Source organism: Bactrocera latifrons, unplaced genomic scaffold (assembly GCF_001853355.1).
Source record: "Bactrocera latifrons isolate USDA-ARS-PBARC rearing strain unplaced genomic scaffold, ASM185335v1 scaffold_107, whole genome shotgun sequence".
NCBI classification, from domain to species: domain Eukaryota; kingdom Metazoa; phylum Arthropoda; class Insecta; order Diptera; family Tephritidae; genus Bactrocera; species Bactrocera latifrons.
Window position 1 is genome coordinate 154,798 of NW_017534486.1, and position 12,477 is coordinate 167,274.

Here is a 12,477-nt window from a genome sequence, read left to right on the forward strand (position 1 = left end):
TATGAGCAGGTAGAATAGTGCCAGGGTAAAAGCACATTGCAGACAAAATTCATATATGATATAATAAACGAAAAGGAGTTCTTGCTAATAAAAAAGAGCTTCAAAATAAAAAAATGGTAACCTCAGCGGCACAGAAGCTTTAGCATGGAACACTTCATAAATGACAAATCTGTTCACACCTGAACTTGATTTTGATCGTTCGGATTGGCAGCTATATGCTGTATAGGTCCAATCTGAATAATCTGTGCGGAGATTATAGCGCTCATACCAAATTTCATGAAGATGTCTGGTCAAATAAAAAAAGTTTTCCTACAAGAACTTGATTTTGATCGTTCTGTTTGTAATGGTAGCTGTATATTACAGTCGTCTGATAACGGCAGTTTCAGTAAATGAGCAGCTTGTCAAAGAGAAAAGGATACAAACAATATTTCAGAGCGTTATCTTTAAAACTGAGAGACTAAATCGTTTATATACAAACAAAAGGACATTTATTTTATAGGGTTACCGAATTTTCTATATTGTTGTTACGAACTTCGTGCTAAATTTAGCATCAATGTACAGTGTTTCTGAAAATAGTTTGATGGATATGAATATTAACTTGAAACATAATTTATTTACAAAATGACAACATATCAAAATAGCTCCGAAAGACCTAATCAAAGCAATAGAAGTAATTTTTGTGTAGTGTTCTTAATTTATAAAATAAATATAGAAACTCACTGATTTTCTAAATGATAGTCGTGCCGTAGCATTTTCAAACTACAGGGCTTAGACCTCTAATTGTCTGGGAAAAAATTCTTCTCAACCGGATGTTATTATATTATATATAATATTATGTTACATACACAAGCGGAACGGACCTGGTTTTTAATCCTATCAAGCATAGTCAGCTAGGCAGGAATTTTCTGAATGCTTTACTTGACCATATCAATATGATATACCATAACAGGTCAATAGAAAAGTCCTCGGCTTAGCATATAGATGACGAAAACAGAAATAAATGTATATGAGTTTTGTTAGCTATAACCTTCAAACGGCGCGTTAATTTGACAGTTGTCAGATCATTATCTTGTGAATTTTATCATTTTGAGTGAAGCAACTTTTGTTATTGTAAAAAATTTAATAACAAGGAATTTCGCGTGTTGATAAAATAAAGCCTTTTAGAGGGAATATACAGGAAAATCAACCATCAAGGATTGGTATGCTAAGTGGACGCTCAAAAGAGTTCCTTAACGAGGAATACACTAAAAATGTCCACAAAATAATTTGAGATAATCATCAAGTGAAGTTTTATAACGGAAGCTATCAACTTGACGAATATTAGGATATTAGAAAACTATGTGCAAAATGAGTGGGAACACACTTTGACGACAAATTGATAGTTCGGGAAAACGATGGCAAAAACGAATTGTGAAAAAGTGTATACATATGGTAAAATTAAGAAAATATGGCCTACAATTTCTTTTTATGGCATTGACCCGAATAAGGTATTTTATCGGCGATCTTACCCTGCTAAGATCGGTGAGATCGAAGCTGCGGATATGTATCTGCCGATATCTGCTACGGTTATTACTGTCCACGCGGTTTTATGTGGCACCTATTGGTGAGGATCTTAAATTTCATACGGACTCAAGCATATGACCTCAGTTTCTGACTTAATATTTACTTGTTTTCAATACCTCAGGGTTATGGTTTACCAAGTTGGCTTTTTGTATTTCCTAGGCTTTAAATCCGTTCTTTTTCTTTACCTTAAAGGTGAGAACTTATATAAGGCAAAAATGGCGACTGAAAAATGATTATCCAGCAACCCGCCTTCAACGACGCGAATCGCTGCCGCACGCTTCATTGTTGCTGTGCTCAAAGCAATCGGTATTTGGCAACGGACGCGAATACTAAAGCACGTATACGGCTTAATGATGGATATACTCCTCACATTAACGCTCGTTTCGGCGGTGTTATTATCAAAGGAACCCGAGGAGATCAACAATATACTTCACAAAGGCGAATTGATGATTGATGAACCAATAACTGTGACTATTAATCGCCATTAATTTATCGCATTTAAATTATTGCATCGTTTGAAGAACCAAATCATCTAAAAACGGTCACATTTGATGAAAAAGAAAGTGATGTTTCACCTAGAAAATACATCGTGTCTCAAGTCAGTGAAAGCGGTGGCAGAAATCCATAAATTTGGTTTCGAATTGATTCCACATCCACCGTGTTCTCCAGATCCAACCACCAAGTATTTCCTGTCCTCAGAACTCAAAAGCATGTTCGTTGGAAAGAAATTTTCGTCGAATAAAGAGGTGATCACCCAAACTAAGGACTATTTTGAAGCAAAGAACAAAACGTGCTACAAAAATGATATCGACTCGCTATAAACGATGCAGCACCCTTACAGGGAACTATGTCGAATCAAAAACAAGAATTTTATAAAAAAGAAAAATTATTTTACAGAGGTTGGTCGGTAAGTAATAAGTGTTTATGTGCTCAATAAATGGCGTTTGTGTGACAATAAACAAATCATTTAAAATTCGCTTAGGAAAATTCAAATATCTCATTAAATTCTGCGATGTTTATGCAGTACTACGTATTATTATACACAATTATGTGACAACCTATTAAATTAAACTAATAACAGCAATTACGGTTCACACGCACAAACTTAGTTGCATGAGACGGAATTTTGCACCGTTCTTGATACGGAAGTGCATTAAGTATTATAATTAGCTGAAAGTAAATGCTGAAAATTGCCGCCTTTACGAGCAAGTAAAGTAAAGCCGGGTGAAAGGATAATAGTGACAGCTTTTAGTTAAATTTAGCAAGTGAAATTCATTTCTTACTACAGAAGATAAGTTCTTTGAACAAAATTATAATTTGAGGAACCGCACTTCATCTCGATCATGTAGAAATTTGCTTTCGAAATCTATAAAAAGGGTGGTCGCCAGAGATGGCAGATCAATCGTTTGAAGAAACGGCCTATCGAACAGTTCTATCCTGAAATTTTCGATGAAGTCATCATTATTAATTCTGCTACCGCATTCTTTTCATTTGAACTTCACATATTCATATCCCAAAATCTTATCTTAAAAGTAAGAATATTAAGCATTATACGTATTCGAAGATCCAGCAATCGAATTGTTTCGCCAGAAATCTTATTTGAGTATAGGTGATGCCTGTTATACCAATTATCGTTACTTCCGCCAATATTCCCATTAGTACTGAATTAGTTTTATATGTAGAACCGAATTTTATCATACTAAGGCGTTCAAAGGGCGCTTACTCTATTTATATGAAGCGAGATCGGAGGTGCGAATTAATATCTATCAAAAACCGGCTGTGTCTTTACTTTCCGCTTGCTGCTTTGGTATATTATGATAATGTCATATGGGTTCAAGTGTATGTTCTCAGTTAGTCCTTAATATTAAAACAATAAATGTTAGGGATTGACATGCCGGATTCTTGTTATTTCTAAGCTTGATTATCAGGAAACTAGGAACGAAATCCAGCTCTTTTCTTTCACTTACTCACGCCCAACTCTTCCATATATCCACACCAGACTGTTGCTGAATCATGTGCAAACAAACATTTCGCTCATTTCCGTTGCATAACCACACACAAGTATCCCTTACCTTAATGGTGGAAAATTATATAAAGCAGCGATTCACACTGCCGTCCACACTTTCATATACCATTTTCCAACAGTCGTATATGCTCCAAACGAAATGGCGGTTAAAAAGTGGTCAACACGCAATACGCCTTCAATGTCGAGGACCGCTGCAGCGAACACAATTATTGCTGTGCTGAAGCCACTAGGCTATTGGCAATGGACAAGGGATCCACGCCGACCATACATCGAAAAAGTCGAACGTGTATACCGCATTGTACTGCACATAACGGTATCATTCAGCTTCATTTCGCTAATGTTGGCGGGTGTGTTATTATCGCAGGATCTCGAGGAGATCAGCAGTATACTACACATATTGCTAACCGAATTCGCATTAGTCGTAAAAGCATTGAATATTTGGCGAAATTGTGGCGCAGCTTGGCGCTTTATGGACGAAGCGGCCAACGATCCCATATACGCTTTGCGCCAACAGTCCGAGTGGACCAAATGGCAGCGTGCCCAGCGTTCGTTTGCCATCGTTACGTACATATATTGTCTGGCCTCCGTCGCCGCACTCGTTTTCGCTTGCATCGGTGTCATGATGACACCAGCCGATGTCTATGTTTTGCCATGCAACATTTATGTGCCCTTCGAATGGCATCATCCGCGTAGATACTGGTATGTATGGACCTATAACACTATTGCCGCATTGATGACATGCATCTCCAATACTACGCTGGACATGATATACTGCTACTTCATGTTTCATCTGTCGTTGTTGTACAAATTGATTGGTTGGCGTTTGAGGGCTTTACGGCGACGTGCGGACGAACCACCAGTAATTAAGCAAATGTCCGAGATCTTTCAAATGCATGTGAATGTAAGGAGGTACGGTACTTTATTAATCATATAAGTATCGCATAGAACAAATTAATTCTCTTTTATTGAGTAACTTCCCAGATTGACGACTGAGTGCGAGACTTTGGTATCTATGCCGGTTTTTGGGCAAATTATTCTCAGCGCTTTCATACTCTGCTTTAGTGGCTATAGGCTACAGCAAGTGAGTTTTGGCAACTCAAAATTTTAGTTTTTAAATCCAAAGTGTTTTTTTCGAAGATTTGTGGTCAATTAGTAGTTAATGCACGAAATAAAAGCAAAGAAAATTGGCTTGACATTCGTAGAACTCTAATGCTAGAGATCTGCATGCAAAATTCGGCTGAACCTGAACTTGATACTTTTCGCTACTTTCTTCATTACCACTCTTCTATGTATCTAGATGGGCAACATGGAAAATCTTGGCATGCTCTTTAGTACAGTTCAATTCGCCACAGTGATGGCGGTGCAGATCTTTTTGCCCTGCTACTTTGGCAATAAGGTAACTGAGTCCTCGAACGCTTTGACAGATGACATCTTTAACTCGGATTGGACAACATTTGATGTGCCGACGCGCAAATTTATGATCTTATATATGGAACTTTTGAAACGTCCAGCAAATTTGATGTCAGCCAACTATTTTAAAATTGGCTTGCCTATTTTTGCAAAGGTGAATGTTTTTGTATATAAATATCTTGGCTGCGGTAGAAAATATATACAAAACTTTATGATTTCTGATTATATTAGATGTCTACATGACATATATAATGCACAAATTAGTTTGTCAAATATCTCCCTTACGCCTGTTTGTCTTTTGATTTTTGCGGCTGCTGAAGCGGAACGAACTCGACCCATTTTTGAAGCGGATGGTGGCTGGCGACGAAAAATGGATCACACACGACAATAGCAAGCGAAAACGGTGTTGCTGTGTGCTTAGTGGGATTGAAAGGGAATCATACACTATGAGCTGTTCTCATATAATCAGACGCACATCTACTGCGAACAACTGGGCCACTTGAAGTAGGCGATCGGACAGAAGCGTGCAGAATTGGCCAACAGAAAGGGTATAGTGTTCCACCAGGAAAACTCCAGAACACACACTTCGCTGATGACTCGTCAGAAGCTATGGAAGCTCGGATGGTAGGTCTTATCACATCCACCATATACCCCGGGCGAATTTGGTGTCTAGATGAAAGCAGATTATCGATCGAAACGGCGCATATTTCAACTAAAACCGATCACTGTTACACTTTTTATAAAGCATTGAATAAAGAGCAGAAAAGCGGAAGGGAGATATTTGACAACTTAATATAAGGAAATACTATGTTTCTAATTAAAAGTCAATTTAATTTTTTCATTTTTCAGACCATGAACAATGCCTACAGCATTTTTGCGCTAATCCTCAATATGAATAATTGAATGATGTAGGTATACGTGTGTTCGATAAAGGCGATTTCTTCGAAATGACGAAATCTTCCACTTCTTTTTAAGTCGGCTTACAAATTTGATAAACTGAAAATAACATGATTTTTCCAATACGAGTACGCTTGGATTAGCGAACATCATTTGTTAACTGTACAAGTTTAGCTGCTAAACTTAACTTTGCATATTTCGACTCGACAATAAATTTATATTCTAATTATATTGGTGTCAATTGTTTCAATATACATATCGGTATTATTCAGGGCAACCTCTATTGTTTGAAGCGAATAACTTACACACTTGTTTGTGCTAGAACTGAAGCGACCTTCCCAAGTGACATCGCTTTGCTCTATAGGCTTTTGAAAAGCTCTAAGAAGTTCCGACGTTTTCGAGCTACATTTTTTTCAGCGATGGGGCCCATTTCTTTTTCAATGAATATATAAAAAAGCTAAATTGGGAGAGATTCAAGAGCTACCATTTCATCCAGAAAAAAACAACAGTTTGGTGTGGTTTATGGTTCATATTTCTTCAATTATTATGACGATGAGAACATAATTGTCATCGCGCCATGACAACCGACAATTTGATGCCTGAAATTGAACCTTGCGATCTGTGCGACATTTGGTTTCAAGAGATTGGCGCCACTTCCCACACATCGCATTAGTCAATGGATTTATTGAGAGAATACTTCGGTGAGCAGTTATTTTCACGTTTTAGACCGGTCGATTGACCACCAAGATCGTGTTATACCACACCGTTAGCCGTCTCTTTGGCATATGTAAAGTCTAAGTCTAGCCGGAAAATCCCGCTTCTTTTCAGGTTTTGGAGCGATACATCACTTCTGTCATTCACTGAGATGTATCCGTTATTCATTGAGACCCACTGCTTATTTCCTTTTACCGTTTCGGTGAAAAATATACTTCTCTCAATGAAACAACTTATAGCTATTCAAAGTTTGGTGCCTGATGGATTCCAAGTGTTGTTTATTGGATATAAGATAGAACTGAGCATTCGCAGATAAAGGGGTGTTCATCAAGTTACTAGCGACAGATTCCTTTACAAGTTGTCTGCTTTTTCGTTGGCGAAAATATTTCTATCACTGGCAACCCAATTTATGGACAAACGAAGTGGTCCCGTCAGTGTCTTAAAACCTGCCTGGAATTTTTCGCTACGCTCAAATTAATCTTTGGCGTTGGCAAGGCTGTATCTTTCGATAGTTATTCAATAGAGCTTCTCTATACCTGGTACCAGAAAATTTAACTAGCAAAAAGTTTGCATCTAACGAAAATGTATATGATAACTAATTCTTTTTAAAATGTGTCTTTGATACAACAGTCAGAAAATTCTGCCTCCATGGCGAGACCTCTTCAAAGGGGTGGACGCTGATCAACTGCGCAGTGGCCCGAAATATGGTTGTCTATATTACTAGACTCCAACAAAGGAAATTTCACTAAGCTACTTGGCTGGCAGATGAATCATATTGTGACAGGTGGACGACATGTCTCCAATGTCCTTGACGTACATACGTATGATCCGAGGTCCTAACATCGACTCCGTCCGCTATCTTGTTGTAGCGAAGATACGCGCTCGCCTTTGTACTACAAAACACGTCTGTCAACAAACACAGGGAAGGTACGATGTCCGACTACCCGAATTAAACCAGCTAGTCAGTATAAGGGAACAGTGGGACTTTATTTCGAGTTCGTTATTTACAGCTGCAAGCGGAATCGTTGACTTTCGTAAAGTTCAAAAGAACAGCTGGAACGATAAGGACTGTCGTATCGCAATGGAGAGAAAGCAGACAACCTATCTCACAATACTGCGATCGGGGTGGCATAGACTCTGAGATTTGAAGAGCAAAGCGTGAATATGAAAAGCTTGAGCAGCTGACCGACAGGTATTCTGCGAAAAGATGCGGCGACTAACAGAAGTTTTCACGACCGGAGCTTACTCTTGCAAAGCACCCTGCGGTGATCTAGTGGTTATTCCATTTGAGGTTCATCTGATGTTGAAAAGATTTCACTTCTGGATATTCTTAGTACCATATTTCTCAAAGGACTGATTATTATTTATGATAGCTCAATTTAGTAGCTTTAGATTAGAGACAGCGAAGAGTCTAGAACGAAATTAGTTTGTACAACCCCTTCTGAATAAATAGCTAAACATTCAGTTTAAGCAATCTTAAACCATTTCAACTTAATATGCAAATATGAACTTACATTTTGGGACCTTTGTAATCATGATGCCCATCCGCACCCCGAGCATCCGGGCCACCGTCTCCTCCAACACCTATATCTATAGTGTTGTCAGCTGTTGTTGTACTCGGTAGTGTTGGTGCTGTTGCCTCCATACGACTGCCTGCCTGTCCTTGGCGGCAGTCTGCTGCCTTTTCACCGTCTAATGTTTGGTCCGGCGTTGCATTGCCATATTGTGTCATTTTGTTGAAAGATTCCGAGCGCTGCACTGCGACAGCGGCTTTTCCTGCAATAAAGCAAGAAGAACATAAACTTTATTGTGTGCAAATGTAAATGAAAGTAATGAGAAAAGCTTGCGCCACAACAAAAATTAACACGCCCCTTGCATTGCTCAACTCATTGTGTTGCATGCAAGTGAGGTGTTGTGCGCCGTATGCGCCCTTGGCCATTATTAAGGGCGCGCGAATTGTGTTTACTGTATAACAACTAACGGTGTAGCATACTTTTTGCCACATTTCCCTTCTTGTTGCGTTGCGCCATTATCTTGTCTATGCCCCGTTAAATGGGAGCTGAGCGAGCGCGCCAACTGCCTGACTGTCTGGTGCGCCAATATTGCAACGTTGCAACGCACCGACTTTTATTGCCCCTGCGTAAGCAAGTCCCTGCTCAGGCCGCTGGCATATTGTGGCGAGTGGCATAAGCAGATTGTCAGCTGCTGATAAGCACTGATTACTTAGCTGCCACTTTTCGCACCTGCCACAACGCGAGTCAACGCGGCATCAGCGCCGTTGAGGGCGTCAGGCGTAACAGCAGCAGCAAGAATAATAACAGCAACAACAACAGAAATAACTATAACAACAACAAAAACAACTGCAAAGTATATAATGGCAACAACAATAATATCAACAACAACAAGTTGTATAACACCTGAGACGTTGCTGCCACCTGCAACATGCCAGCCGTCCGCCGCAGCAACTGCTTCCGCCGCCCATGTGCATGCCAGCTACAGAGCGTGGCGTCTGAACTTTGGTCGCTTAATTGGCTTCATTTCGCTTCCTTGCAGCGCATTTTCGCGCGTTTAATAATTTAAATTGAATGTCATTTTCGACGTGGCTGTCGCTGTGAGCGCACGCGGACGCGGACGCGGACGCAGCAGCGCGGCGACGGAAGTGGCCCTGTCAAATGTCGCAACACCAATTTTCCGCTCCATAGACAGCTGATTACGTAAGGGCGTGCGCGATGTTTTCTCCCTCCGACTTTTATTGCATGTAAATTAAATATTGCAATTAACCGTTACTTGTTTGTGCAAACATTTGAATTTATTGGTTTTTTTTTTGCGCATCGATCAATGTGACAACATTATTCTCAACGCACACATATACACAAGCGGTTACGCGTGTATCAGTTGATTAATGCCCGCTTTCAAGCAGGGCCTCCATGTTTTACCTCGCGACAAATAATGTTTAACAAGCGATTTTGATGAGGTGTGAATTATAATAATCTGCATGTTGATTAATTTAATTTTTTAAATTACTTGCTTTTTATCGTTTCATATATATATTTGTATGTGTGTGGATGTGCGCAACCAAATAAAGTTTCTGTCAAATGAATATTGTATAATTAATTTGCGGTAACTTTCCTGCCTCAGAATGTGTGGATATGGACGTGAATAAAAAGTTCGTACATAAAATATATTTTAATTTTGAAAATTGTCAGTCATTGCGGGTAGAACTAAAGGATGATTCATTTCGAGGTGTCTTACTTAAAAAAAAAAAAAAACACAGAAGCTTCAAATTTAAGGAATAATGATTATTATCATTCGAAAGAACATTCTTCGGGATTTATTATTTGAAGCTCACGTGGTCTATGCGTTGAGTCCAAGTTCCGATGACTCGTTCGAGCATTTCAAATGGTAACCGGTGAATGACATGAGTGACGTTTTTCTCCAAGGTCTGAATCGAAGCATGATTATCCACATAGACTTTAGACTTTCTATATCCCAACAGGCAAAGGTTTAAGATCACTCGATCTTGGTGGCCAATCCAACGGCCTAAAGCGTAAAATTATGCTCACCTAATCGACTCTCCATGGTCTTCGTGTACACTCTCAGCTACGGCTGCTATATTTCATGCTGGATGAGGTAAAGTCGGTCACATATTATCTAATAATAAATGATGTGTCACAAGTGATGTGTGTGAAGCGTGCAAAACACATTTTCTACAAAAGGTAAATAACGTTTAACGATTTGTTAACGTTGTTCAGGCGTAAAGCTCTCCATGATGAAATGTCATGCAAAAATAATGATTGTATAATACATTTTTTCTGTGTACAACACAAACACACAAACATATTTGGAAAATGAAGTTTTGAGAAAAGAATGTTTAAACTCACAACTATAAATCTAAAACTATTCGATTAATAGATTTAAAATTATAGTATATTACTTTTAAAAATATAAACTATCGAGATATGAGAAAAATATACTTTTTATTTCGAATGTCTTGTTACAAGATTTACTGAAACCGCTGAGCTTTGAAATTATCTTGAATTTTGAAACTATATTGTTTACCAGTACTTATTTCGTGCAACCTTGGTTTACCTAACTCAAAACTCCATATACGGAGTATATCAAGAGATGGTTGTACACCATGGTTGATAGTCTTTAACCTACTTTTGTCATTAACTACTTTGCCTCGTCAAGTGAAGTTTAGAAAAGTAACACGTGTGAAGATAGCAGGTCTTAGCATACAAATATTTTCAGGTATCATGTGAAGATGAGAGGCATGTTCAAACCTGTCGGGTTTCAGAATTTTCGCTCTGTCGACGTCCATGCATCTAGTTACAAAAACGGTTGACCGTGAAGGTCAAAATTCTCGTCCCGTACTGACAAAACGAACTTTTTTTCATACAAATCTTTATTATGGCCTTCGTATTAGGCTCCTTAGCCGATATTTATATGCCAGCGATTAATTCCATTTTTCGATTCATTTGTATTATATTATTGTATTGCTGGAGACGTCATACTCATAAACCCGCTTCTCAGCTTCAGTAGTAATGTGTTTCAAGATTGTAGAGTTCCCAGTTTTACATTGTTTATGAAATAACTCTTTTGAGCTCTCTACTCAATCTCGTTTTAGAAATGGATGCAGATTATTTGGTACTAGTCTAGAAATGCAAGCTTCATATCCAGAACAGTAATTAAAACGAGTTTGGTCGATCCATGAGCGATGTTCAGATACTTCTCAACTCTTGTGGGCATCCGCAGACTATACGCATTTCATGTACTGTTTCTTTACCTTTTTCGGTGCTATCCTCATTAACAGAGTTGGTTGCGCGACACACATGAGTTAAATTCACGAAACTTCGCTAGATACTTTGTACCACTGAAAATTTACAATGGAGATTATACTTCACCTGATCATAAAAAGGATTCTACCAAATTAGGAGTTTTTTACATTTTACTTACAGTTTCAATGGATTAGTACGAGTTCAATTTGATAAGATAATGCTGCAGCCGAAATAGAAAACGAAATGTAAGAATTCTATTTTAACAATGGGATAAGTGTTAAAATCTTTACAAATTATAAAGTGTCCACATTTTAATGCTATTGAGCAGAGGTCATCTAAGCGACTTCTTTTATTAAGTGCTACACACCCTGTAAAAGCTCATGAGACTAAATATGTCGTGGTCGCTGTATGCGATAGTCGACCACTCGGCTCTGATACACTGGATCGCTTTAAAACTACACAAATTCAAAAACCCAAAATCGTTGTCTAATAGATCATAATACCGCATGATAATATGTTTCGTTAATGCACCTCACTTTATAAATTAAAGAGACTCGAGAGGTATACGATTTTATCAGTATAGTTAGGTTATCGAAGAAGGCTGATCAAATGTTTTTCGATGAACGTTTCTGGAATCTTTTGAGCTAATCCAAATGCTTTCGCTCCCGATTTGATATATGTAATTTATATCGGGAATGAAATATTATGGATAAGTTATAAAAGGATTGCTTCATTTCTCACATGAATGAAAGATTTGGTATTCTGAAGCAGTTTTCTCTTACTAACACGATGGTTAGGAATATGAGCACATCTTTGTTTTAAAGGACTAGACTTGTTAATCGAAAATGATAAAGAATTGAAGAAAACTCCGGGTTAAATTAGCATTTTAAAAATACTGAAATGTAAGACATAAAAAACTTGTCTTGGTGAGAATAAATTATTTGATATTCCTTAATTTGTTGACGTAAGAGAATTTGATCTAAAAATAACTTTATTCTGAGGTTGAGTCATACAAGATTGCATTGAAGAATTCTTATCAAAGAAAAAATATGCGTATATGGCAACGACCCTTTAATTAAAGACGTTAGA

The 12,477-nt window shown here is 38.1% G+C and overlaps 2 protein-coding genes across 4 annotated transcripts in view; one reads left to right on the forward strand and one right to left on the reverse strand.

Moving 5' to 3' along the window:
• The window catches only part of LOC108970422 (mitochondrial sodium/hydrogen exchanger 9B2), a 70,512-nt gene that overhangs the window by 31,481 nt on the left and 26,554 nt on the right, over positions 1-12,477 (reverse strand). For all 3 annotated transcript variants that reach the window (XM_018935786.1, XM_018935777.1, XM_018935796.1), the window contains one exon: positions 8,125-8,386. In XM_018935786.1, coding sequence (XP_018791331.1) covers positions 8,125-8,386 — 262 coding nt within the window. The remainder of the gene's footprint in view (positions 1-8,124; positions 8,387-12,477) is intronic.
• On the forward strand, positions 3,729-5,902 carry LOC108970437 (odorant receptor 94b-like). The gene is made up of 4 exons (XM_018935808.1): positions 3,729-4,498; positions 4,571-4,670; positions 4,887-5,153; positions 5,849-5,902. Exons 1-4 carry the CDS (start codon positions 3,729-3,731, stop codon positions 5,900-5,902), a joined length of 1,191 nt encoding a protein of 396 aa, XP_018791353.1.

Bases quoted from the DNA above. Each gene is read 5' to 3' on its own strand.
- LOC108970437 (XM_018935808.1), top strand. From the start codon at position 3,729: ATGGCGGTTAAAAAGTGGTCAACACGCAATACGCCTTCAATGTCGAGG. The intron at 4,671-4,886 runs GTGAGTTTTGGC...CTATGTATCTAG, and splicing joins GTGGCTATAGGCTACAGCAA to ATGGGCAACATGGAAAATCT. The intron at 5,154-5,848 runs GTGAATGTTTTT...TTCATTTTTCAG, and splicing joins GCTTGCCTATTTTTGCAAAG to ACCATGAACAATGCCTACAG.